This window comes from Balaenoptera musculus, chromosome 16 (assembly GCF_009873245.2).
Source record: "Balaenoptera musculus isolate JJ_BM4_2016_0621 chromosome 16, mBalMus1.pri.v3, whole genome shotgun sequence".
Classification (NCBI taxonomy): domain Eukaryota; kingdom Metazoa; phylum Chordata; class Mammalia; order Artiodactyla; family Balaenopteridae; genus Balaenoptera; species Balaenoptera musculus.
In genome coordinates this window covers 62,786,022-62,813,037 of record NC_045800.1, presented here as the reverse complement: position 1 = coordinate 62,813,037, position 27,016 = coordinate 62,786,022, and the positions used below count along the sequence as shown (strand labels likewise).

General features: G+C 54.5%; 1 protein-coding gene across 2 annotated transcripts in view; it reads left to right on the top strand.

The window, feature by feature from the left end:
- Positions 1-27,016, top strand: part of CDH23 (cadherin related 23) — a 399,895-nt gene that overhangs the window by 176,476 nt on the left and 196,403 nt on the right. The window contains exons 11-13 of one of the 2 annotated variants that reach the window (XM_036828301.1): positions 18,548-18,553; positions 20,312-20,461; positions 20,950-21,108. In XM_036828301.1, coding sequence (XP_036684196.1) covers positions 18,548-18,553; positions 20,312-20,461; positions 20,950-21,108 — 315 coding nt within the window. The remainder of the gene's footprint in view (positions 1-18,547; positions 18,554-20,311; positions 20,462-20,949; positions 21,109-27,016) is intronic. The other variant, XM_036828302.1, reaches the window with a different exon arrangement.

The window sequence follows — 27,016 nt, the reverse complement described above, 5'->3', positions numbered from 1 at the left end:
GGCCCTTTCTCTGTCCCAAGGACTGCATCCCTATTGTCAAGTCTCGCTGAGTAATTTCTTCCCCTTTGCCGGGCTATAGAAAACTTACAGCAGCCAGAGGAGAAAGGGGCAGGGTGGGCTGAAACCAACAACCATCCATTTGTACCGCGTGACAGTTGAGATGCAAATAGATGGTTGTAATGCAAATCACACCAAAAGAATCTCAAGGCAAAGGCCCCAGGAGTCGGCCTTGGTATGGGAGCTCATCTCTGAGTTTCAAATGAAAGGCCTCGGCAGCCTCATTCCCCCAGCTCGGCTGCTGGGCGTTCTCTTGTCTCCTCCTCGATGCTGTTCTCGGAAGCCACGGGGAGTAGCTACACACTCACCCACTTGGATCCCTACCATATCCTTATCCACTCCCTTGCCCTCAACATGATCTTTGCATTTTCCCCAGTTTGGTCAACTTTTCCTCTCCTGATCTTGCCTGCAGCCCTCCCCAGTCCTACCTACAGCTGAGCCAGCCACAGGCTGTCATGTTTTCCCATCTGCACTGATTGGGAGGGTTGGCAGTTTCTGTTCAGTTGTCCTAAAAAGCCACTCTTCTACTTAGTTGCAAGTGGATTATCTGCCTCCTGCCTCTGAAGGGTTGGGGGCCAGAGGCAGGGAGTGTGGAAGCCCATCCGTGCCTCTGGCTGCTTTACCAATTCCAGCAAAGGGGATTGTTGTTAAATACTGTTTCTGTACTGTGCACGACCCCGCCCAGTTGACTGGGCTAAAAATGGACAGTTCCTCTCACATGCTCATTAGGAGAAATACCATCCGTGTTATATGCTACCTTTATTCTCAGGAGTTGGGAGCATTTGATCCGCTTTACTTCTGACCCACAGCTTCTCAGAACAGATTTGCTGCTGTCCTTGAGAATATGTTTGCAGAGGAGAGGGGTCGGAGTGGAGAGTGGGGTGCCAGTACCCCCCCAGAGAGGCTTCTGCTGCCCGGTTCTGCCCTGTTCTGGGAATTGCAGTCATTACAGAATGACCTTCAGACCTCATTAATTTGCTGGCTGCCCGAAGCCCCCTGGCCTCTGTGAGGGACTATATTGAAATGTACACAGGTGGGGGATGATGCATTCATTCACTCAACAAACGTTATGGCGCCAGGCCTGCCCACCACGGGAAGGTGTTCTTCTGTGACTGTGAGCCCCAACGGGAGCCAGCTGATGTGTTCTGAGTCATCTTTCTTTAGGAGCCCCCTGATGGCTGTGTTAAAAATGGGCTGTCAGGGGCCATGGGTGGAAGCAGGGAAACGCAGCAACGTCTCCTGCGCAGAAAACCCTCCCACCTCCCTTGACCACCTGTTCCAGCCGGCAGGTGCTTCCTAGCATGTGACTTGAGGCTCTCCTGCCCTATAGCCAATTTCCTCTTAAGGTGTTTGCAAGAAGCCAGAGAACGCCAGGCCCCTTACAATGAAACCTAAAAAGTCCGCTAGAAACCACCTTCAGAACGCTTCTCAGGAGGACCCTGAGTGGCCGTCTTCAGCCTTTGTGACTGAGGCTCTCCCGTGTTCACATCGACCCAGGGTTTTGAACTCTGACTATAGCACTCTGCTACCAGACCCGTCCGGAGCTCCCGGAGATGGTGGTGGAGCGAGCAGGGAAGCCCAGCCCCACCCCTCACTCACAGAGGGATTCCAGGCAAGTCATGTCCCCACTCTGTGCCTCAGTGGCCACTGCTGGGAAACCATGGGTTGGAGCAGTCAGCCTGAAGACTATAAATCCTAACACTCTTTTTGTCCAAGAGGACCCGGGTGGGAAGGCAGAGGGCACCGCCTGAAGCTTCCCTAACCCTAACGCTAACCAGCCCCCGACATTGGCCCATCCTCCCTCCCTGAACTTGCTTCAGCCACTTCTGCTCTCCGCTTTGGGCAGAGGGGCCTGGCGCCGCTGTGGGCCTCATGCCCTGCCCCCCAGCCTCTCCCTTCCCACCCACGTGCTTCTTTATTAGATAACACCTGGGGCAGCCTGGCCCTTCATGGGTTAGGAAGAAAGAGCCAGCTAGAGTGGTTACAAATAAGGGCTTTGAAGCCAGACTGCCTGGGTTCAAATCCTGGTGCAGCCACTTTTGTTCTGTGTAACCTTAGGGGACTCATTTATCCTCTCTGATCCAGTTTTATTATCTGCAAAATGGAGGCAGTAATAATACTTAGCTCATAGAGCTATTATGAGGATTAAATGGGTCAATATGTGTATTTAGAACAGTGCCTGGTGCATAAAAAGCACTCTTTAAATCCTAACAATTCTTATTCCCAGCCCTGGAAGATATGTGTATTATTGTGTCCTTTCTAGGGAAAACGAAGTTGAGGTTCAGAGAGGTTAAGGGGCTTCCCCAAGGTCACACAGCCGGTGGGTCTCAGAGCTTGGCCTTAAACACTCCTGTGCCTCTTGCTCATCTCCCTACTTACAGCCATGGCTCCCCATTCTCAGAGGTTTGGTCCCACCAAGCAGGTGGGTCTCCCACCTCCAGCATGGCTGGTGGGAAGGCGAGGGGGAGGTGAGGCATTGGGGGCGGCTGCACCACAGAGGTGAGTGGGAACACATCTGGCAGGAGCTAATTCCTATTTCAGGCAGGAGATGACACTATTCATTTGTTTGAGGGGCATTGGAAAAAAAAACAAACAAATGGAATTACCCACCTCCCCAAGGAGAAAACATCACCAAACAGATAAGTAAAAGAAAGCAAATGATGGGGAGAAAAGGCCATATTCCAGAATATTGGTTTTATTTGTAGGGATGAGGGGGCAGTGAGAAGGGGAGGTTGCTCTTGTTCTCCTGTTAATCTTGGCTTTATTTTTATCCATCACCCTCATTTTCCATTCCACATGTGTTCCAGGCCTGTCAGGGAGCCCAGCCCGCAACCTTGGAGTTACTTAAATTCATTTTCGCATTTGTTCCTGTTAGTCAGTCTGTCCAGCCTGCAGTTCCTCTGGCCCTTCTCCCCACACAGCCCTGCAAGGTTGTGGTGCCGGCCCCATGGGCCCCTCCCAGGCTTCCTTTTAGTCCAGGGGTTCTTAATCCAGGATGGGGGCCCACTGACTCGCCAAGGCATCCTTGACCCTGAATGGAGAAAAATCTGCATCTTTATTTTTGCTAACCTCTACCTGAACTTTCGCACTCCCTTTAATTATGAAATAGAAACAAACCACAGCGGCCTTAGTAGTACCTGTGACTCTGAGCCCAAGAGAAATCTCAGATATTTTCATATCGCATTACAGGTGTCACAGGGATCTCAAAATATCATTTACACTCATCACTACTTTGAAATTACAGTGTATGTTAGACCTGCTGCCAAATCTCATTGTTTTATGCATTAAGAAGCACATAATTCTACTATAACACCCTTTTTAAATGCTTTGATAACTGTATTTCAAGATAATTAATTGACATTGTGGTCCCGTGTATTTTATTTTATGCAATTAAAATGTTATTCTCTTAAGGGGGTCTGTGGGGTTTACCAGACTGTTAAGAGGGTCCATGGCAGAAAAAAACATGGAAGACTCCTCCTTAATCCCTGTCCTCACTAACTGCCCCGCTTCAGCCGGACTCCCTCCTTGGGCTTTTGCTGTAAGGCTGACCTTCCAGTGGTTCTCAGAGTTGCCATCCTGAGCTGCACATCCATTTGGGGTGAGGTGGGGATGAGAACAGGGAGGCCACTTTCTCCATGTCAGACATTCAGCTGAGGGTCCATTTTCCGGCTCTGGACCCTCCAGGCCACTGTTCAACTGGGCCCCATAAATCGGCCTACCAACATCTACTTTGCAGTAGAGGCACGAGAAATATACATCCCTGGCACCCTAGGGAGTGATCCCAGCTGCCCTAAACTCTCCCTACCTGCTGATGTGACCCAAGACATGGACCTCGGCTTTCCTATTTTCCAAAGCAATTTGAACTAGAAACCAAACTCTAGAAGCAGTGAAGAGAGCTGAGGAAGAGAGGAGAGGGCAGGCTGCCAGCATCTGTGGAGGCAGATGCAGGTTTCTGCTCCCTGTGGATGTGTGATTATCCAGTCATCCAGGCCCTTCTTTCCCCTCCATTAGGGAGATAACTAGGATCTGGCTGGAAATGACCCACCTCCCACTGAATCCCCCGGGGTGTATGAGGGAAGTAGATGGAATGCCTCCAACATTCTGTACCACTCACCCAGCTTGTGACTTCATCACTGAAGTAAAGCAGAGAGGAGGTAGAGGATGAGGGGTCTGGCCCAGGGACAACCAAGGCAAGGCACATTGCCTAACCCCTCTTCCCCCAGCCAGGTGCCCATCCTGGCTACTCCTATTTCTGAAAGGTTTTCTGGTGGTTCTGTTGCAAAGCAGGGGTTAAGCGTCCACCCAGAGCACAGTCAGCATAGCTGGGACCTGGGATCCGTGGTGCCTGGGTGAGCACCGCTCTGCACATTTGTTCCCCGCCTCTGCCCTGGCTGTGGGCAGGGCTCTGTCTGCAAGACCTCTGCCGTGTCACAGCTTCAGTGCATATTTCTAGGGTTCCTCCCTCAAGATTTAGGCTCACCAGGAAAATATCTTTTGACTTCAAAGCAAAGCCACTCTGGAAGGAAAGCCGGGGGGAACAGGGCAGCCCCATAGGTGCTTTTTCCCATTAATTTCTCCCCGGTTGCCTTGGATGAGGTTCTTATTATGACAATGATGATTATTAGGATTTTTCTGTGCGTGGCTGCATCCCGTGGTGTGATTCCTCCCAGCATGCTAAGCTCCAACCTCCCCGAGGAGCAGAGGGTGTCACCATAAATCTGCTTAGCATGCTATTTACACCAGGCCCCGTAGCCCTGGTGGGGGTGTGAAGCGGGCAGGGCCTGTTTGGCAGCTGTAGTGCCAGCACTCATACCTCACCCCTCCCCACCCAAGTACCCATGGCTCTAGAGTCCCCTCCAGCGGCTGGAGGTCATCTTCCATATTGGATCTGGGGGATTGCTCCCCTTTTACCCAGCTCCCTTCCCCACGCCCACCACCTCCCATTGGCACGGATGGGAAGTACCTCCAAGTCATGCTCGCTAAAAACAGCGTCTGGTCTTCCTGGAGATCCCCACCCGGATCATAAACAGAACTAACAAACTTCATGCTCTCTCCATCACCTCTTGGCTGGGTCATGCCCACTCTGGTGCCCCTTCACCATGGGCCCTGGTGAGCCCAGCCTCACCCTAGAACGTGGTTTCTAACTCCCGCACTCCCCCGCCTGCCCCATTAGCCACCCGCTGTCACGGCCCCAACAGCAACTGGTGGTGTGTCTTGTTCATCCCCGTCTTGAAGGGTAGGGATAAGCAGAGCTCTGCTAGGAGCTGTGCCTGTGTATCCCACCCCGCCACCGTGACCATGGGCTGTGAAATATCCTCATCAGCAAGGCACAGGGAGTGCAGAGCCCTGCAGAGCAGCCGTGGGGAGGGCCGGCCACCAAGGAGGCCGGGGAGCCTCCTCCCCTGCTTTCCTGGGCTCCTGCTGCCTCTGTCCCCTGAGCGGGGAGAGTGGTGCAGGGATGGGCCGGGAGGGGGGTAGGAGGCATTCGATGCAAAGCAAGGTTTCTTGGCTGTGTTGTCATTCTGTCCATGAAGGCCTAGGGGGGACGTTTCCTCCTTCCCCTCCAGACCTTAGCTTCTCCATTGAATTTGAAAAAGGAATTGGGAGTGAGAGAAGTTTTCGAGATCAGTGTTGTCATATGTTTACATCCCAAGTTGGAAGGATGTTTCGGTGCAGAGCAGAGTGTATTTCCCTCTCCTGTGTCCTGACAAGGGCCCTGAGCCTAGTGTCAACAGGCAGTAGGTACCTCTGCTCTTCTCACTCGAACACAACGAGTTCAGAGAGGAACCTTCCACGTGAGGTCACAGGGCAGGGCCAGCGACACACAGCGAGCAGCTAGTGAAGCACGCAGGGGAGCAGGCCGGGGGCAAGAGGAAAGAGCTGCCCTAGAGGGACTCTTGCACTGAGTGGGAGGCGGGAATCAGTCGTTCGTTCATTTATTCAGCAGGTATTTGTTGAGCACCTACCGCCTGCCACATGCTCTTCTAGGCACTGTTCGTAAGTGAACACACAGCCGAAGTCCAGCCCTCGGGCAGTGTATGTGCCAGCAGTGGAAGGCTAAAGAAACAAATCTATGTGTATTATGTCAAGTGGTGATGAGAGCCATGGAGAAAAAATAAAGCAGAGTGAGGGGCCTAAGGGAGTGCTTGGGAGGGGAAGGGGTTAGAGGAAGTCTCTCCAATAAGATGACGTTTGAGGAGAGACCTCGGTGAAGTGGCGGGTGAGCTGTGTGGCTGTTTGGAGGAAGAGCGTTGCAGGCAGAGGGTGCAGCGGGCGTGGTGGCTCTGAGGCCGGAGTGTGCCTGCACGTCGAGGAAGCCACGAGGAGGCCCATGGGCTGGGGGAGGGCAGACAGGCCTGGCTGTTTTTGAGGCTCTGCTTTCGGAGGCAGGAAGATAGTGAGCAGGGAACAAGGCACTTGATCGGACCAAAGTTTCAAAAAGGACAGTCTCTGGAAACAACCCAAATGCCCACCACCTGATGAGTGGATAAACAAATGTGCTATCTCCGTACAGTGGAATATTATTCAACTGTTGTAGTAATGAAGTTCTGATCCATGGTGCAACACAGATGAACCTAGAAAGCAGGATGCTAGGTGAAAGAAGCCAGACACAAAAAGCCACATAGTGGGTGATTCCATTTACATGAAATGTCCAGAACAGGCAGATCCATAGAGACAGAAGGCACATTAGTGGTCGCAGGGGCTGGAGGGAAAGGGAATGAGGAGGGACTGCTCGTGGTACAGGATTTCCTTTGGGGATGATAAAAATGTTTTAGAACTAGATACAGGTGGTGGTTGTACAACGTGGTGAATATACTCAAAACCACTGAATCGTACACATTAAGACGGCTAAAATGATGAATTTTATCTCAATTAAAAAACTTTAAGGATGCGCTGGCTGCCTGGGTTCATAGACAATGCAGGGCAGGACCATTCCTAGGAGGCGAGGGCAGTAAGTGGGCAGAGAGGTGTGTGCAGGGGTGGGGAGTGGTCACCTCCTGGGCGTGTTTTGAAGGGAGGGGATTTGCTGGGGTGATGGGGGTCCTTGAGAATGACTGCACGAGCTGTTTGACTTGAGCAGTTAGGAAACTGGAGTTCTTACTTCCTGAGATAGTGACGCAGTAGCTTTGGTGAGGGGAAGGTGGAATCCGTGGCTTAGCTTTCAACATGTTAGGTTTGACATGCTCGTTAGACATTCAAGTGGAAATGCCGGGAAGCCAGAGGGGGTGTGCTGGTAAACGCCCAACAAGCGGCTCTGGGGTTGGAGGACCCTAACATGTAGCACTTGGTGATCTCTATGGTGTACATACTCCTGCCATGGCCTATCTCAAGCTACCAGCATGACCTCAGCTGGCTCTTGAGATCCTAGAAATCTGACAGGATCCTCTCGAGCCAAGGAGGCTCCGGCCACACTATGTGGGTCCAGGCTGGAGGGGAAAATGGGAGCGTTGCCGGTGTCTGGATTGTAGTTAAAGCCGTGGGTCTAACCAGGCTCACCTAAGGAAAGGGGTGTGGGTAAGAGCGGAGAGCAGGGCTGGGGGCTGAGGGCACCTCAGTGTTCATGTTAGGGGAGATGAGGGTGAACCAGCAAAGACACTGAGAAGGAGCCATCCCTGAGGGAGGAGGAGGGCCAAGAGGGAGCACTGAAGGACAGAAGAATGATTGAAACAGTGGTGGGGAGACGAGGAGGCAGCTGCCTGAACATCTATCAGTAGTCCCCAATTAGCATACGTATCTGTATTTACTTTTCTGTTTTCAGCATAAGGGCTCAATTACCCTCATTCGGGAAGGTCCAAATCCACTGACATTTACTGAGCAGGTCCACCAGGCTTTTTTTTGTTTTTGTTTTTTTAAATCCACTTAACCCTCTTCTCCCGCCCAACTTCAAAGCCCTCCCTAGTACACCGGCTTGGCCCAGCCCTTAGAGGGATGCAGGACTTTCCTTCCCTAGCTCTGCAGTCTGTGCAGATATGCTAACTCATCCTATAGGAACGGGACTGTGCTTAAATAAGCAGACCACAAAGGTGAAGTGAGAATCGAATGGATCTGAAAGGCATTCTGCTGAGTGAAAGCAGCCAGTCTCAAAGGCGACATCCTGTGTGATTCTATGACATTCTCAAAAGACAAAACTCTAGTGACAAAGAACCCATCAGTGGTTACTAGGGGTTAGGGGTAAGAGAGCGGTGACTGGAAAGGGATAGCACAAGGGAGTTTGGGGTGGGGGTGGACCTGTTCTGCATCTTGTTTGTGGTGGGGGAACGCAAAGCTATATATTCTAAAATGCGTAGAACTGTATACCCCAAAATGTCAATTTCACTGCATGTTAATTATAAAATTTCTAAAAATTTATATTATTGAAGACCTTTCCACCCACATCCCCCCAAAAAAGATGACGTGAAAGGTACCAGCATAAATAGCACCATTGATGGACTTTTATGCTCAGATAGCACCATCCTTCTCTCCATTGTCATTTAATTCAACAAATATATAATACCACCCTCCTATAAGGGAGAAGGGTAGGCTGTAGGGCCATGAATGCCACAATGAGTTTGAACCTAATTCAGCAGGCAGTCAGGAGTCATCAACAGTTCTTGAGTATGAGTGATACCCTCAGAGATGTGCTTTAGGTTGATTAATCTGGACAGAAGGAGAAAGAGGACAGGCTGATGGCAGATAGCGCAAATGGGCAAGGGCTGGATGTGGGGTCCATGAAAAAGATGAAGGTTGGAGTGAGGCTAGGGTTTGGAATCCCAGAGGTGGAAGTGGCAGAAGCTCAAAAGGGCAGGCAAGAGAAGTGGCTAGATGGAGGAAAAGATGGCAGCTGTCACCATCTGCCACCACTCTGCATGGCCAGGCTCCTGGTTTCATCTTTCCCTCAACTTCATCTGAAGTTCTTCATCTGAATGCCCTCCACCACCCTTGCCTGTTCTCTCTCCCAGTCTCTCTCTGTTTATCTTTTTTTTTTTTTTTTTAAAAACAGTACTCTTTTTTTTTGTTGTTTAAATTAATTAATTTATTTTTGGCTGTGTTGGGTTTTCGTTTCTGTGAGGGATTTCTCTAGTTGCGGCAAGCGGGGCCACTCTTCATCGCAGTGTGTGGGCCTCTCACTATCGCGGCCTCTCCTGTTGCGGAGCACAGGCTCCAGACGCGCAGGCTCAGCAGTCGCGGCTCACGGGCCCAGCCGCTCCACGGCATGTGGGATCCTCCCGGACAAGGGCTCGAACCCGTGTCCCCCTCATTGGCAGGCAGATTCTCAACCACTGCGCCACCAGGGAAGCCCCTCTCTGTTTATCTTTGTTAGCTTTTCTTTGAATCAGACCGTCCCTCTCTTGCCCCCCTTCCCACTGTCTCTATCTTCTGATTTTTTCTCACACCCACACATTCACAGATACATATGTGCAGCTCATTCACTCCTGCCTGTATTGCTTTGTCTGTTTAACCACAGTTACTATGTGGCCAATACCTGTGTGCCTGGGAAGGCGTGGCATGGGTCATGTAGGTAGGGCTCTTTGCAAACCTGGGCAGCTGTGCCCGGGTTTGACTTCGGGATGCCCAAGGGCAGCTGAGTGACACTGTCATCAGGCATGGTCACCCATCTGCCTGGAGCCCAGTGCCCTGTCCCAGCCTAGGACCCTTTCCTTAGGGTATTTGTGGTGCCTTTGTTCTCAGGGAAGGGGCCCCAAGTCTGGGCAGCTCCACCCAGCAGAGGGCTAGGAGCAGGAAGGAGATGAAATCACCCACTCCCCTCTGGCTCCCAGGACACCCAGGTTCATGGCCTCTAAATAGTCTTGAGTTCTACCTGCCCCCCCTCCACCAAGCCTCTTGAGGCAATGGGATCCCTCTCCGCCCCCTCCCTGCCACCCAGAGGCATGGGGAAGGTGGACTCGCTCTTGGAGAGGCAGAGGAATATAAAGTGGTGTGATTAGCGCAGGCGGGCAGAGTCCCCCTCCTGATTTCCATAAGGCGTGTAGATTTCTTTGCCGTGCCACATTTCTCTCTCTGTGGGAACAGGGAAATAGTTTTAGCGTGGTAAATGGACAGAGCCGGGTGGCTGCTCAGTGCAAGGCCCACTCCCAGCTCTGCACCCTGCCCTTCCCTGCTCCGAGGCCGAGGCCCCTAGAAGGCCCAGCCAGGAAGCAGAGGCTGGACACCCCCTCCGCCAGCCCAGCCAGGCTCCCTGTCCTCCTGCTGTGGCCCTGCCCCTCAGGCCTGGTGATCTTCTGCAGAAGGGGCCCCCGGAGGGAGGGGCAGGAAGATTCTGGCCTTGGGGCAGACTGGGGTGCACACCCTTTCTTCCTGCATTTTGGCCTCTCCTCCCTGCAACTCTGAGTACACTTACACTTTCGCCCACTGCCCCAACCCCAGCCAAAACTCGGGTGCAGAGTTTGCCAGTGGAGTGAGAAAGGGGATTGAAGCCAGGTGTGAGGGTGAGGTCCAAGTTGGCAGATTCGGACCAGAATGGCAGACCTTAATGTTAGAAAAGTGGCCGCCTGCGCTGGGAGGCTGGGCCACAAGGAAGGAATCCTTAAGCTGTCCGCTTAGGACAGGTGCCTTCAATCAGGGTCCCATGCAGGAGAGAGGGAGGAAAGGATGAGGGGGCCATGGCCTGGCTCCCTTGGGATCTTGTGGGGTGGAGCGTATTGTTCTGGAATTAAGAGCTCGGGCCTCATGAATCTCACACGGTCCCTCTGCCCTTTGCTCGCGAGGTACCAGTCCAGTACCTCTGGCCTGGGCAGCAGTCTCTGCATGTGTGGGCCTGGAAAGGTCCCTTTGAGCCCTGGGCTTTCCACATAAAGCTTGCCCTTCAGCCACACCCACGGGCACTATTAAGGGGAGCCTAGCCCTCCTGACAGGTACCCCCTGAAGCCACTTTGTTGCAGTAAGTACCCACTGGGCTGATTGCTCAGGTCCCTAGAAGTCCAGGGTAGCCTAAAGATTTGGATGAAATGACTATTTGCTTGGGGCATAGATATGAGGCCAGAGCGCTGGTTCCATCTCTAGGGATGGGTACGGTTAGCTTTGCTGTACCTAGTGGACACAGGTGGCACCTGTGACCCCCAGACGTAACCCACCCAGAGCCATGGTCACCAAGGCTGAGCAAGAGCTGCTAGTCAGCTGTGCACCCTCCTCATTGGTAAGGACCAGCTCCTATGTATGAGCTGCTTGGGGGTTTGAGCCTCCGAAGTCAGCTCAGACTTTGGGGAGCACATATGGGACACAGGGGCAGGTGTGGTTGGAACTAGATGCTTAGACTCCTTGTTTTCCACACCCAGCGCATGACCTCCACACCTGGACAGTGGTGCCAGCCGGCCCCTGCTGGGCTCTCAGACTCTCATCGTAGAGTTGGGGACCTATTATTCTAATATGCCTGAGATTGCCAAGGTTTTAGCACTTTAAGCCCACATCTCAGGAACCCTCTCAGTCTCAGGCAAACTGGGACAGCTGGTCCACCAGGGGTAGTGCCCATCATCAACGATGCAGGCTTGAGAGGGGGCCCACTCCAAGGCTCTGAACCAGACAGGCCTGGAACACAGAAGAAAAAGAGGCAGCAGAGCTGAGCTACCCCCGCTTGATATGGGCTTTGCTGGGTCCCTGGAGTTGGGACTCCGAGCCCAGGGACAGAAGGGGTGGGGAGAAGGGCAAGGAAAGAAACAAGCTGTCGGGTGTAGCTGGGTGAGATCCCCATAGCGAACTAGGGTAAAGGGCTGCAAATTAGGAAAACAGAATTTGAAAGCACCTGTCCCTCGTTTACCTTAATGCATGTACCCAATGCACATTGTAATTCATTTCCCAGAAGAGCTGGGGCTGGCTTCAGGGCTGACAGACCAGATCCCTCTGGAGGGAGAGAGGGAGGGAGGGAGAGAGGGAGGGAGGGAGAGAGGGAGGGAGGGAGGTGTGCACATGCAGGTGAGGAGCACCTGCCCGCCTCTCAATCTCTTCTGTAGATGAATAATACACGTCTGCTAGTGATGGAACTGACAGCTCTCTAGTATTCTTTCTCCAAAGTGCCAGCTGCCAATAGTATTGAATTAGATTTCACAGGGGTTTTTGCAATACATGGAATTCACCAACAAATTACTCTTAAAGAGGGAAAATCAATTATTTGGAGCAGAGATAAGCTGAAGGCAAGGCAGTCTTGGATTGATCCTGTCTGTGCAGGCGTGTGTGGAATTCAACAGATAACCTGGGGAGAGGAGGGCCAGGTCTGCCTGAGAGAGGGTTGGAGGAGGGGGAAACAGAGGAGGGGTGATGGGGGGAGGAGGAGGAGGAGGAGGGAGGAAGGAAGAGTTGGAGGTAGAAGGTAAAGGAGAGAGGGAGAAAATGAAAAGGAAAAGGGGAGAGGGGAGGGGGAAGAAAACAGGGAGAAGAGGGATAAAAGCAAAAGGAGAAGAGAGAAAAGATGGAGACGGAGGGAAGGGGAGAGAGAGAAGGATCAGAGAAGGCACGGAGAGGAGTGGACAGAGCAAGTGCGAAAAGCAGTTTGAAAGGGCACAGCAGGTGTTAACGGGCCCTTAGAGAATCACCCAGTCCATGCTTCCCATTTTGCAGATCAGGGAACTGAGGCCCAGAGAGATAAAACATCCTGCCCCAGAGAGGAATGGCAGATCCAGAGAAAACCTCGGATCCCTGGTTCCTGACCTCAGGCTCACACTGCTCAAGGGTCTAAACCACAGAGGAGCTTGGGAAGGGGGTGTAGGTGGACTGAGAGCCTGAAATGAGGGCTGTCCTTCACCCTGCTGCATCCTGGGAACCCTCTCAGGCCCAGGCCGACTGGGACAGTTGGTCAAACTGGCGTAGCACCCACCATCTCTGATTCAGGCCTGAGAGTTGGCCCACTCCCAGGGTGGAGAAGCTGAGGCTCTGAGCCAGGCAAGCCTGGGATGCAGAAGAAAAAGACACAGCAGAGCTGAGCTCCCACCATGTGACATGGGCTTTGCTAGGTCTCTGGAGTTGGGACTCCGTGCCCAGTAACTGGAGGGGGTGGGTGGAACATGAGGAGACAGAAGGTGGCCATTCACCCAGAAATTATTGGAGACGTGCCGGCACCAGCTCTCCCAGACTCTGAAGCTTGGAAGGTCCCTGGGGACTGAGGCGGAGTCAGGGGATGGAGGCAATGACAGTGCAGGGCTTCTCCCCATCGTCCCCTGGACTCCGACTTCACAGCGGGCAGCCTGCGCAGTGGGTGTGGGACAGCTGCCCTGGGCAGGCAGGCGGGGCCAGAGCAACTTGGTGCCCCCCCGTAAGTGTGGGGCTGGGGAAGAAGCAGCAAGTTTTGAAGTGAAGGGGTGAGGAGAGGCCGGTCCCCTGCCAAGTTCACTTGGGCATGTCTGACTGGAGTTAGTTAAGTGAAAGGATGGACAAAGGAGTGATGAAGAATACATCTTCCGTGGACTTTGATTTCCTGCCGTTCAGTAGCATGGATTAGACCAACGGGGCACAGTGGAAGAGGGAGGGAGGCCTAGGGCCCCCTGCCCAGGATGGGGGGTCCCCTCACCTCTGCACACATCCAAGCCTTTGTCCTTCTCTGCCTGCCCCTCTCATTCCTGGCCAAGCCGAGGTCTAGAAATCAGCCCCTCCCCAGGGGTACCTCTCTCCCTCCCTTCCCTTCCAGAACAATAATAACCACTCTCCTTTATTGAGCATTTACTCAATCCCAAGCACTTTACTAATATTTTGCTGCTCTTCCACAATAGCCCTATCAGGTAGGCTTCATTCTTCCCATTTTGCAGGTGAGGAAGTTGAGGTTCAAGGAGATAAAATTGTGCAAAAATCACACAGCTGGAAAGGGTAGTACCCGCATCTGGACTCAGATCTAACTCCAAAGCCTGTGCTTTTAGCCACCGCTGAAGCTTAGGGCCTCACACCTTGGAATCACTGGTCAGAGGGCTCTTCCCTGGCTGGCCTGAATTTTGGACAGGACTTCTGCGAGGGTGGCACTGACTCTGTGGGCCCATCTCCGCACTCCAGGTCCCCAGCCCCATTCCCACCTTGAGCTAAGGGTGTCCCACCAGCCCACAGAGCTCTCTGGGTGCCCCTGGGGGTCCCTGGGCCTTCTTCGTCTTGGTTCACAACACTGCAGAGTCCCTAGTCCCCTCTACGTGCATGTGACCCTGGTCCTTCCTCTTCTATTGAAAGCAATTAAGGTCCCCTCCAGGGCACATCGTGGTTCATAGGGTGGGGTGAGGGTCCCCTAGCATTTGGGTCGAGGCTGGGGAGGCAGCCCCTGCTGGCAGCGGCCGATACCTTGGGCTGGGGGCTGGTGTGCTGCCCTCCACGGGGCAGGGGACGGTGGTACCAAGACTTCAGTCACCAGGAGCAAAGCGTAGCTCGCTGCATGGGGCCGGGGTAGTGAGGAGTGATTTCATGCGTCCCTCCCCTCCAATAAATAAAGAAAGCCAAACTGTCGCAGCCCCACGGGCAGCCAGCCGGCTCCCCAGCCCGGTGCGGGGAGGGGCCGGCGCTGCAGCTCGGCTCTGGGACCCGCGGCTGCCGCCTATCAGCCTTCTCATCGCCTCTCCTGGCTGGAAGAGAATTTAATCCACTGGGCTCCTCTTCACACACACTGGGATCCTTTTGATGTTCCTCTTTATCTCCTTTCCCAACAAAATTGCCACTCGACAGCTCCAAGAGGGCCTCCTGCCTCTCCCCACCTGCCCCCTCCCTCCCCGCCCCACTAAGCAGCGGGCACTCCGCTCCCCACCACCCCCACCCCCACCCCCGAACCGGGCTGCGAGCAAGGAGCAAGGGCGTGGAGGAGACAGGGCCCGGAGGAGCAGGGCCGCACCCTCCTACAGCCCGGGCTTCCCTCCCCTCCACCTTGCTCCCTGATCTCGGGAGAGGCGCGCTTTGCCCCTTGGGCCTCGCTCCTGGCATTTAGCGAATGTAGGAAGGGTCTTCCAGTGCCATCCGATGCCAGTTCTTTGCACACATAAGGAGCAGCGTTCTGTAGAGGGAGCGACACGCAGGAAGGAGGCCAGGAGAGCGAGGTGACGAAGAGCTTGGACTCTGTAGGAGTCAGTACTGACCCGAGTTTGAATCCTTCACTGACAGCTGTGCATCTTGAACAAGTTACCCTCTCTGGCCTCAGTTTCCTTCTCTGTAAAAAGGGTAGACTGATGCTGACGTCACTGGGATGTGAAAATTTTGGTTAAGGTATGGGAAGCACACGGTAGAGGCTTGGTAAATGGAAGCTGCTGTTTTAGAAGGCTCTGGGCTGAGGGCTGCAGTTAATAGGGGTTTTGCATCAACTTAACGAACTGGCTAATAATCCCACACACACATCCCGAGGGATTGACAGTCACAAGCCAAGTCCCAGCAGGAATTAGCCCTCTGGGCAGGTTCTGAAAGGGGCAGGCTAAGCATCTGAGGGAATTTAGCCGGAGGTGGCTCTGGGGTCTCAGGACAGCCATATGCGGGGTCCTGACAGCTACAGTGCCAAGCCTAGTGAACTTCCAGCCCCTGGCGGCAGATCAGCGAGAAGGGAGCTGACCTCGCTCGTTGAGACCCAGAGATCTCATATGAAGGGGCCAAGAGGCCCTGGGGTGGGGAGGAGGTCGGAAACCCAGAGCTCCCGCCTGGCCAGGTGCTCGTCCTGAATCTGCACTGAGCTAGCACCACCTTCCCAGGTGTCCCCTCGGTCCCTCTGCCTGCGCACTCCCTCACCCCCAGCCTTGCTCTGTCCCGGTGATTCTCAAACGTCAGCGTGCATCAGAACACCTGGCGGGCTTGTTAAAACAGTGCTGGGCCCCACCCCCAGGGTTTCTGATATGGTACACCTGAGTGTGACCACCAAATCTGCATTTCTAACAAGTTCCTAGGTGATGCTGATGCTACCCGTTCGTGTAGAACACTCAGAGAACCGCTGCTGTCCCCAGTAGTTCTCATCCTTGGGTGCACATTAGAACGAGTAACCTGAAGAGCGTTATAAAATCCTGATGTCTCGTCTCCTCCACCCCAAGTCTAATTTCCTTGATCTGGGGTGCAGCCTAGGCATGGGGGTATTTTAAAGCGCCCCAGGTGGGTTTTTTTTTTTAATAAATTTATTTATTTTTGGATGCATTGGGTCTTCGTGGCTGTGCGTGGGCTTTCTCTAGTTGTGGCGAGCAGGGGCTACTTTTCGTTGTGGTGCACAGGCTTCTCATTGCGGTGGCTTCTTTTGTTGGGGAGCACGGGCTCTAGGCACGTGGGCTTCAGTAGTTGTGGCTCGCGGGCTCTAGAGTGCAGGCTCAGTAGTTGTGGTACACGGGCTTAGTTGCTCCACGGCATGCGGGATCTTCCTGGACCAGGGCTCGAACCCGTGTCCCCTGCATTGGCAGGCGGATTCTTAACCACTGCGCCACCAGGCAAGTCCCTCCGCAGGTGGTTTTGATGTGTGGCTGGGTGGAGAACTACCACTCTGCCTCTGCCCTGCTCACCCTTCTGGATCCCCGTGGGTGCCTCCAAGCTGCCCTCCCTGCCCCAGCTGATGTCTTCCCAGCCCTGACTGAGCAACGTGGTTCCCTAGGGAGTGTCAAAAAAATGCAACTGCCTGGGCCCCACCCCTGGGAGATTCTGACACAGTGGCCCTGGGCATCTGAGTTTCTTTTCCAAGCTCCACTGGCAATTCTGACCTGCAGCCAGGTAAGGAGGGCTGCGCTGGTGTGAGTCACACATGGCCTCCAAGTTCACCTTCCTTTTTTAACCCCAGTGTCCCTGTGCTCCAGGGCCTAGAGCGGCTCCCTACTGCTCTCGGAAGCAATGTCATGCTGGAGCCCTCCAGTTGGCGCCTGCAGGGGGACTCCAGGAGAGCTGCAAAGCCTCCCAGTACCCCAACAATCTCCCCAGCTTCTGTACATGCACCCTTTGTAATCAGCTCACTTGTCTGCCTCATCATTAATTATTCGTTCTCCACTCTGTGCCTTGCTTAGGCCAGTGGTTCTCAAATGGTGGTCTCAGACCAGCAGCGGTATCAGCATCACCTGGAACTTGTTAGAAATGCAAATTCACGGGTCCACCCCCGGCCTACTGAATCAGATATTCCTGGGGGAGGACAGCAATCTGTAGTTTACCAAGCCTCCAGGTGATTCTGATACACGCTAAGGCCCGAGAACTTCGTGTTTAAAGCCACTTCCTCCACCTGGAATCCATTTTCCATTCCTTCATTTCTAAAACAACCCCTCTTGGGGCAGCCTCCTCTGCTGGCGTTCTCTTAGATTCGGCCTTGGAGTGCTCAGCGATGCCGTCTTGGTTTGCTCAGCTCACTCATACTGCTGGATGGAACTCCAGTACGTTCCCCCCGTGCCCTGGAGCTGCAGCTGGGGGACGCCCACATCAGGCCCTGGCTCTGTTGCCCTCGGTCTGGAGGGCACCCCAGCCTGGGAGCTGGGCCTGGGCTCTTATCCTCACGCTGCCGCCAACCTCTGTGAATTCCATTTCCTCTGGAGAGGTTTCCAAGCTCCAGTATTCCTTCATCTCCACCGTGTGGCCCATGGGAAGAGGATCGAACAGAGTAACGGGTGAGGAAAAGCTGCTGAAGCCCCATCGCGTCTGAGCACCTGCTGTGTGCCCGCTCTGATGTGGCTTTGCACTGCCCCAGGGGCTCCCAACAGCAGCTACAGAGGGTTATTCTGTGGTTATTCTGAACTGTGTCTGGCAGAGAGTAGGCAACCAGTGAATGTTTGCTGTGTGATTGTTGTTGGTATCGTCAGCTATTTGAACAATTGTGAAACAAGTTTCAGGACATAGTTTTAAGTGGAAAAAAATCCAGCACAGCAGTGTGTAGAGCATGGTACTGTTTGTGTCGAAGAGGGGAGGCATAGATACACAGTGCCCTTACATGCATGGATTTCCTGGGGAAAGAGACCCAGGGATTAGGGTATGGTTGTCTCTGGGGAAGGCTCTCAAAGGGTAGGGGCAACAGGGAAAGGGAGTCGGTTGGGTTGTGTGCCCTTTACACTTTTGAATGACCTATGTGAAGACTTTCTGAGTCTGTGTTTATCACGTCGTTAACATTTTCTATGTTAGGAAAATTAAAACACGACAATGTTTGGGGTCGTTTCCTGCAGGGGTTCTGTCCAGGCTCCTGGGAGTAGGACAGAGGGACGTGGCCCCTACTCTCCCAGCCTTTGACCATCCCCACCTCCCTCTGGGTGAGGACAGAGGGAGCTCAGGGATGCAGGAACCCCTGCCCGCCTCATGCTTTGTGCCCCTGTACCTCATCCTCTGTGTCCCTCCCCTCCTCTGGATGTGGGGCTGCACAGACCTCCCGACACCCCAGCACGTGTGTGCACACCCCACACGCACCCACCCCTCCTCGGCACCCCAGAGGACGTGGCCCAGCAGATACAGAGCGGGCTGTTCCTCTGGAGCAGGGTGTGCTCCTGGGGTCCAGCTCGGCCCCTCTCCATTACCCTGACCTCGGATCTCACCATTTTCTCTCTGGTTCCTTCTTCCTCCTTCCCGGCTCCTTCTCTGTCTCCATACCCTCTGACTGACCGACTTCCCCTGATAGAACCTGGTAAGTGAGCCTGGGAAGGGCTGGGGCTGGGAGGCATTGCGGGGCACCGTGGGGAGGGAGCTTCGGTGGGGGGCATGCTCCACCTGCTTCGGGCACAGCTCAGAAGGCCCACCCTCCCGGGCCCCAGGTCCTGTGGAGGGGCCGAGGTCCAGGGGAGGGAGAGGTGTCGGTGTCAGCTGCTCAGGGCTGTCACAGGCTGCCGGCTTTGGCTATTAGTGCCCCTTCGGGCATTTAATTGGTCCTCTCGGTCTGATGGATGGATTCCACGCCAGGGAGACTCCACAGCCCAACAGGGCCAGGAGAGCGTTGCCTGCACAACCCGCGGGATCCCCTCTGGGCTGGGGGCCCTGGAGGACCCGCTGCTTGCCTGGATCCCAAAATTGGCAGTGCCCTTATTTTGCCAATTTGTAGTTGTAAGCAGAAAAACCTCAAGAGACCGAGGGTTAACATGCATTTATTTCACAAATGTATCTGAGCGCCTAAGGGACAGCTCCAAGGGCATCAGAATCTTGTGAATCTCAGGCTTCGCTCAGGGTGTCCTTTCCAGCCTTGCTGGGACCACCCCTCTCTGACGGTGCAAAGGCTTCCAGGTTGCCTGGCTGCCCTTCTCTCAGCAGGAGTGGGTTCTGGGACGAAGCCCCTCAACATCCCTGGGCAACCAAGAGGCGTGCCTCCCTGCCAGCCCCTGGTTCCACAGGAACACGTGCCCAGAGGGGCTGTGCCGGGGTCCGGGCTGAGGGAGGGTCATGCAGGCCGAGCAGGAGGACGTGTCCTCCTGGCGCTGAGAGCCCAGGTCTGTAACCCACTGAGCATCTCAGCAAGGGTCGGGAGAGGCTCTTGACTGGTTAGTTCCAAATCACAGGCCACCCACCTAGGTGGGAGGGGGCTAGTCTGGGGGTAATTTCCCCACATGCAGGAGGTCGAATCGCTTTCAGAGCAGACCAGTCTCCAGGTAGTCAGTAAGCCCTGTCTCCCACCTTCAGCAGTGGCTCCTCCTCCTCATCTGGAGACTTGGGTAGCACGGAGAGAGACATCACACGTTTTGTGTGAGGACGAGCCAGGTGGCATCTGAGGGCCCTGTGAGCTCTGGCCCTGATTGGAATGATCAGAAACACCTGACCTAGAGTGAGGCCTCCCCACCTGAAACCATGGCCTTGGGCTGCTGGGCTGTAGAAGAACCAGTGAAGGTCCTGGTGTCTCTGCACTATCTGGGATTCCGTGTCCTCCCAGCCACCATGGCTGGCCACAGAGAGGGGCACATGGGGGTTCACTTTGCCACTCAGCCATCTGGGTGGTTCCCATGCCACGTGTAAGCAAGGCAGTGTTCCCCCTGATTGACATGGTTCAGAGGGATGACGGAGGAGAAGCAGTGTCCTACTCTGGCCCTCATGCCCTATCCTGTCCAAGCCAACCGTGGATGCTTATTTGCTTCTCTCCCCTCCCTTCTGACCCTCTTTCCTCTTCTTTCCTCCATCTCCCTACCGGGTCTTGCAGCTCGGGTCACTGGGGCAGAGGAAGGGAGCAGGAGATGGAAAATGAACCAAACCCTCTGCAAGGGACATTGTGGGCATCTGATGGGGTGATGAAGGCAAAAAGAATTGGAGGAGACTTCCAGAAGGCCTAGACATGGGCAGAAGGGTCAGGGAGCCAGGCCAGGATTGCCCAGGGGAGGCCAGGCCACTTTGGAGTGGGGGATAGACAAGCCCTGCTTCAGCCCCGGCGCCCCCTCTCACTGGTTTCTTCTCCATTTTGATCCAGGGCCTGAACAGCATGTTCGAGGTGTACCTGGTGGGGAACAACTCTCACCACTTCATCATCTCCCCGACCTCCGTCCAAGGGAAGGCGGACGTTCGCATCCGGGTGGCCATCCCCCTGGACTACGAGACTGTGGACCGTTACGACTTCGACGTAAGGCCCGCTCACCCTCTCCTTGGCCGGGTGGGGGATTTCAGGGGAGGGAGGGGGTGGCACCGTCCCCTTAAATCCCCCCTTCCACCTCTCCCCATTCTTCCCTTGTGGATCTGACCCAGAGAAGCCCATTGAGCTATGGCAGGGGCTAGGCTGGACCTCCTCTTTTCCAGGAGGACGAGGAAATGTCCAAGAATTGAGTGGAATTTTATTAGGTACCATCAGAGCCTCAGAAGCCCATCAGGATCCTCTACTGCCCAGCATCAGCCAGCACGGCCCCCGTTAGCCCCTTCCTTCCCAGCAGATTCTGTGGCCACCCTAACCCTATGAGTACTGATGGAGGGATTCACAGTAGCATACATCTGGGATGGGCAATGACTCAGACTGGTGCTCTGGGTTGGAATGGGCAGAGGCCCCAGGGGGACTTATGGGAACACGGGCTCCAGGAGCATGTGAGAGCTCACCTGGCCCCTGCTCTACGCATCCAGCTCTTTGCCAATGAGAGTGTGCCTGACCACGTGGGCTATGCCAAGGTGAAGATCACCCTCATCAACGAGAATGACAACCGGCCCATCTTCAGCCAGCCACTGTACAACGTCAGCTTATACGAGAATGTCACCGTGGGGACCTCTGTGCTGACAGTCCTGGTGAGTCCCCGCTCTCCTGCAGGGCAACTGAGCTCTGGGGTCGACCATCAGGAGGCATCCAGAGGAATCCAAGGAGTCTGAGCAGTCAGGGAACGGGGTGCCCCAAGCCCTCAGAGGCTGTGATGTTAGTATACTAGAGCATCTGGACTCTTCATGATGGGCTTCCTTGGCCAGGGCAGCACTGTGGAAAAGGGACCAACCTGGGGAAGAATGAGGTTGGGCCCAGGATACTTTGGTTTTCTGCCTTGTCCTGAGAGATACTGAGCCTGGGTGGGCCAGGAGCCCTGGACCTGCCCTCTAATGGGGACAAGTGCCAGCCGTCTCTCAGGAAGGTGATCCTCTCTATCTGAGCACAGACACCAGGGAAGAGTGGGCTCCTTGAGGATGCCTGGGCATCCCCAGCTGTCTTTGGCTGGGACTTTGACAGGGGACTCCTCCCGGTGTCCATTTGTATCTGTTAGTACTCGTGGTCGCAAGGGACAGAAACCTTTAAGTGGCTCAAGCAAAAAAGTAACTCCAAAGTGTAAGTGATTTCAGGCATGGCTGTATCCAGGCACTCAACTGAGCAGGAATCTGACTTCAGCACTGGGCTCTGCTTTTTGGTATTGGCAGAGAGGGACACCAGCACCCTTAGGCTCACTTCTCACCAATTTATCAACCCCAGTGGGGGAAAAAATAATTCTTTTTCAATAGTTCCAGCAAAAGTCCCAGAGCTGATTCTCATTGACCCAGCTTATTGGGCCACCCTGGAACCAATCATCATAATTCTGATATACCAGAGATGGGTCATACTCCCCTAGTGGAACGGGGGGTTGGGTCAACCCCATTCAAATTATATGGGCTGAAAATGGGACAGGATATTCTATAGCGGCTTCTGTTATCAGAACAAAGAGGGTTGCTGAGCAGACCAAGGTGGTAGATGTGTGCTACACAAGCTCAGGGGCTTGCCCATAGTAGGTGCTCAATAAACGTTATGGAGTTTAACTCGCTGCTGCCCCTCCCTGCCCACTGAGGCCCCCAGAGTCCTTCCACTTCTTGCTCCGTTCCCACTCCAAGCACAGAGATTGCCCGCCGATCTCAGGCCCCTACTCCATAGTGCGTTTACTCTACAGAAAGATGGTATGAAACTGTTTTGAGCCCCCAGGCCCTTCCCATCTGACAGTTATTAATATTTCAAGCAGATGTTTTGCTAGGTAGGCCGTCAGATGTAAACAGTAAGTCTGCTGTGACTGTTTTCCTCCCACCTGCTTCCCCAGCCCATGGCTCTGCCAGCTTTCACCAAGTTGCTCATTGCAATCAGTCACCTGGTGCCTGAGGCCCCTTGGGCCCTCCTGCAGCCTCTAGGGGCCCAGCCAGAGAGCAAGTGCCAGAGGCTCTGGCCTTCTGGACCCAGAGATAGCCTCTTCAGCCCCCCAGCCGCCTTCCAATGTCAGGATGAAGGACACCCAAGCAGCCTGTCCCCCACACGGCCTGGAACCACATGGCAAAGAATTCGGATGTCAAGCCCAGGCTTGGTGGGTGGCCGGGGATTCCTTTGTGTCATTCTTGTTGGGGATGGAGGGTCTCACTTTGCAGTCCCCAGTTCCTGTGGCCCTGGAAAGGGTTGAGGGAGCCTAGGGGGTAGGGTGGGGGGGGTGACGTGTGGAATGGCACACCTCTTGGCTGATGGCCGGCTGCAGGTGCCAAGGATGATGTGTGAAGCCCAATCCCATCTGGGGTTGGCACTGGAGAGTAGCTTCTCAAACTGGGTTTCCCCAAGCACTGGAGCAGTTCCTGGGCCTGCATGGACCTCTGCCCGCTGCCTATGACCCCTTTTCCAGTCCCTCTCCCAATGTTTAGCAGTTGTATTCGGGCTCCTCTGTGGCTGCCTGAGGGTCTCTGTCCAGGGCTGGCTCATCTGAGCAGCCTCTAGTTCCTCGGTGTGTGTGTCCAAGCCCTGCCCACCTTCCTATCATACCCTCAGCCCCAGGGTTTGTGGAATTGTGCAGCTCTGAGGGGGCTGTTTCACCCAACGATAAGCTCTAGCAGCAGGGCTGTGTGTCTGAAGGAGTTCAGGTCCTGAAGTGAAACAGTGGGCCCTGCATCCCTGCCTTCTCTGGGTGCTGGTCTAACTGTATTACCTCTAAGAATCTTCATTTCCCATCTGCAAAATGGGCATGAGTTCCCCCCACCACTCCCGCCGCCACCAAGGCTGCTAGGTGTGAATGACAGCTGTGAAAGCATCGCCTGGTGACCCCCACTCACCGTCATCTCCCAGTCTCCCCAAGGTACTTCCAGAGCTCCTAGCAGGTGGCAAGTTTCACGGCCACACCCACCCCACCCACTGCCCTGGCCTCTCCCACCTGCCCTTCTCCACTCAGCCCCGGGGTTAGCCCAGTATCCCCACCTCCTTTGCTCCAGGAGGGGCTGAAATTATAGCTATCTGCTCAGGGACTGTGAAATTCCTTCTCCCTGACCTTTTCTGGGATGTTATTAAAATGTTTCATGGGCAGTTGTGTCAGAAAAAATAATTATGAAGAAAAGGAAAATGTTTCAGTTTGCACCGAAGGCCAGGGCAGAGCCTGCTGCAAGGGGCCTCCCCACCCCACGCCATGGCAGGGCCCCGTTTCTGTGCCTCATCACCTGTCCTGGGGGAAGGCAGCAGTTCACCAGGGAGCTGGGAAAGCCGGAACAGGAGGGGGCCGTCACCTGCAACCTGGGCATCCCAGCTGGGATGGCATCCCTTCTCACCTCCCTGCTCCCTGGACCTTCCTCAGCCCAGGTTTTGAGGCCCTTACAGCCCCCCAGTTATAGAAAAATGAGTTTCCACTGGTGGAGGGGAAAGAGCGGGGATGTAGCGGTCAAAGGCTTGACCTTGAGCCCCAACTCTGAAGGGTGACCACATAGGGGAGGGGTGTGTAGGGGCACATTTACCCACGTATGTTTGCTTGTGGGGTGTGTGTGTGTATGCGTGCATGCACACAGGCGTGCCCTTGTGTCTGTGCCTTTATGTGTGTGTGCAACTACATGCACTCAGATACGTGTATATAACACGTGTGCATGTGTGTGCGTGTGCAGGTTCCTGTATGATGCTGGTGCCTCCCCATCCTCTAGGTTGTATGGTTTCTTTCCCTCTCATATCCCCAGGCTGCTCTGATTCTCTCCTTCCAATCCTGCCTCCTGACCTGATAATAGGGGTTGGGCGGGAAGGCTGTGGGGTATCTTCCTAGGATTCTGCTGGGCTTCGGGCAGCCCTGTAGCCTGGCCGATGGCTACCTGGGGACTCGTGGGGTTTGTGGGTGCTGCTGGACAGTAGGAGAGCAATCTGAACGTTCAACAAATATTTTTTGAATACCCACCACCGTGTCAGGCACATGGCCCTGAGGATACAATGGTGATGTGAGTCTTGCCCTCATGAAGTTTATAATCTCTTGGGAAAGCCTGATGTTAGTACTAAGAAATGAATCTTTACATTAAGCATTACTTGCTGTGATGGAGAGATCAGGGAGCTATGAAAACCTGTAACAGGGCATCTGACCTTGACTGGGGTCAGGGAAGCCTTCCCTGAGGAAGTGGCAATTGAGTAGACATTAACAGGTAAGCGAATGGAGAGAAGCACATTGGAGAAAGAGGGAATAGCATGTGCAAAGGCCCTGTGGCTGGAATGCAGTGGTGGGAGTGTGATGTGCAAGGAAATGGAGTGCTGCTCCTCTGAGGTGGAGGGGGTTGGGGGTGGATTCAACTGTCTCTCCTGAATTGCGCCCACCCCAAACATAGCCACTGCGCTGCTTTTCTGATAGTGGAGAAGTCGTGTATCAACCCATCCACATTCTCTTACCTATTCCATCCTGGTGGCCCATGGCCAGCATTTGGGAAACAGCTGGCAGAATCTGTTCCTGGGATGTGCAAGGAGCCAGCTTGGCCTCCTGTAGTATGGAGCTCATGTCCCCAGATTTATTAGCTCCATGTCCCCTGGGCAGTGAGAGAGGGGCCCTGAGGAGGAGCAGCAGCCAGGAGGGCAGGTCCTCCCGCACTCCAAGAGGCCTTCCCTCCCTGCTCCAGGGGCGTGGGGCACAGCAAGGATGGGCAGAAGATGGAGCGCCGGACAAGACCGGATTCTTCCCCAGGCAGGAATCAAAGCAAGAAGGAGAGGTACATAAGAGCCCTGATGGGGCAGGTGCAGGGCCCAGGACCAGCTCAGTTTGCTCAGCCCAGGGATGGAGTGTCACCCCTCAGCTCCAGGCAGACAGAGTGGCCTGTGGGGGCTGAAAGGCATGGCTCCTCTCTACCCTCCGTGCCCCTCTTCCCAGCCAGTCCTTGGGAGGCTGGTACCATCTTGGGCAGGGCCCTGAATCCTGTTCTGTTGTGGACCGGTCACTCCTTCTCTGGGATTTGGTTTTCTTCTCATCACATGAGGAAAATAGTGCCTGCCCAGCCTGCATTGGTTGGGCTGTTGGGAGGCTCCAGTGCGGTGATGTGGATGTAAATAGGTGCGGGATTACAGACCTAGGTTGTGGTTCTTATTATCATCGGCCTTAAAGGGCCCCATCTGGCCGCCCTTCAGCCTGTGTGTAAGCTCAGCTCTGCGAGGTGGGCCTCTTTCCTCCTCTGTTACCTGGGGAGGTACCCTGACAGGATCCTACCTGGGAGGGTCGTCGTGAGAGTTCAGTGGAATGGTTGGTGAAGACACTCGGTGCCGAGCCTGGCCGGGAACACTCAGAAAATATCAGCAAGTCATGCCGGCCTCCCGCCTGAGCTTTGATGGAGCCAGGACTCGCTCGGAGTCGTGGCCCTGCCCCAGGGAAGCCGTGTAACCTGGGCACGTCCCTGAGCCTCTGGGGCCCCATCGTCCTCATTATAAAGCTAGATGGTTGGGCCAATGCTGCCTCAGGGCCTTCTGGCTCCATGCGGCTTAATTCCAATGCATTCTGCCCAAGAGGAAAAGTTGATTTTTGCTGTTTAGTTTCACTCCTGGCAACACAAACATGCTTCCTGTCCTTTGAGGGTCCCTCACCCACCCACTGTTCTCTAGAGTTCCCTTGCCTGCCCTGCCCTCCCTCTCCCAGCCCCCATCTGGAAGTTTGGTGAAGGTTCCAAGGTGGTCACTTCCCTGCTCCTGGAGCTCACCAGCTTTTCCTAGTCGTCCAGCCTGGCCTCCCTCCCCAGGGGCATCGACAGAGGCAGCCCTGCTCCTACTGGTCCCCTTCACTCCCTCCTCCCCCGCCCGCTGACACCAAAGGAAAAGGTGTGTGTGATGTCACTGCCCCAGGCTGACCCTGGTGAAGGCCAGCCTCAGTCCTGGAAGAACTGAAATGCAGCATGCCTCTTCCATCAGCTGTCAGGCTGCGGGGCCTCTTCCCCAGCCCTGAGAGCCTGCAGGCTCAGGGCACACCGCCCACCCACCCCCCATGTTGCTGAATCCAAGGAATTTAACATGGGCCTCACCCCGGGTGCTGGGAACTCGATGGCCCAGCCAGGTGGTCTGGGAAGGCCAGTCCCCTGCCTCGGCCTCAGGTGGTCCTCCCTGGTCCCTCTGGCCCCTTGCAGAAGGACTTGCTGCTCTGCAAGTGGGGAGACACCTCCCAGCTGCATCAGCACCTGCAGGAGGGAACTTTAGGAGCAAAGCTTTGAAACCAGGGAGACTCAGGTTGAAACTCTGCCCCTACCCTTGCTGTCTCTGTGACCCTAGACAGATGCCTGCCTGTGTCTGATCCTAAGTCCCCAAAGTTTGCTGTGGCGATGATAGTAATTATATCTATCCCATGATTTAAAAAGATGCATTTTAGACTGCTTACACCCAGAAAGCGCTGGGTGACTGACAGCTGTGATTGCTAGTGCTGTTGCTGTTTTTCTTCTCCACCATCATATTTGGGGGTCAGTGGAGCTTCAGAGAACACTGGCTCTTAAACCTAGGTCTCTGGGTTCCTGG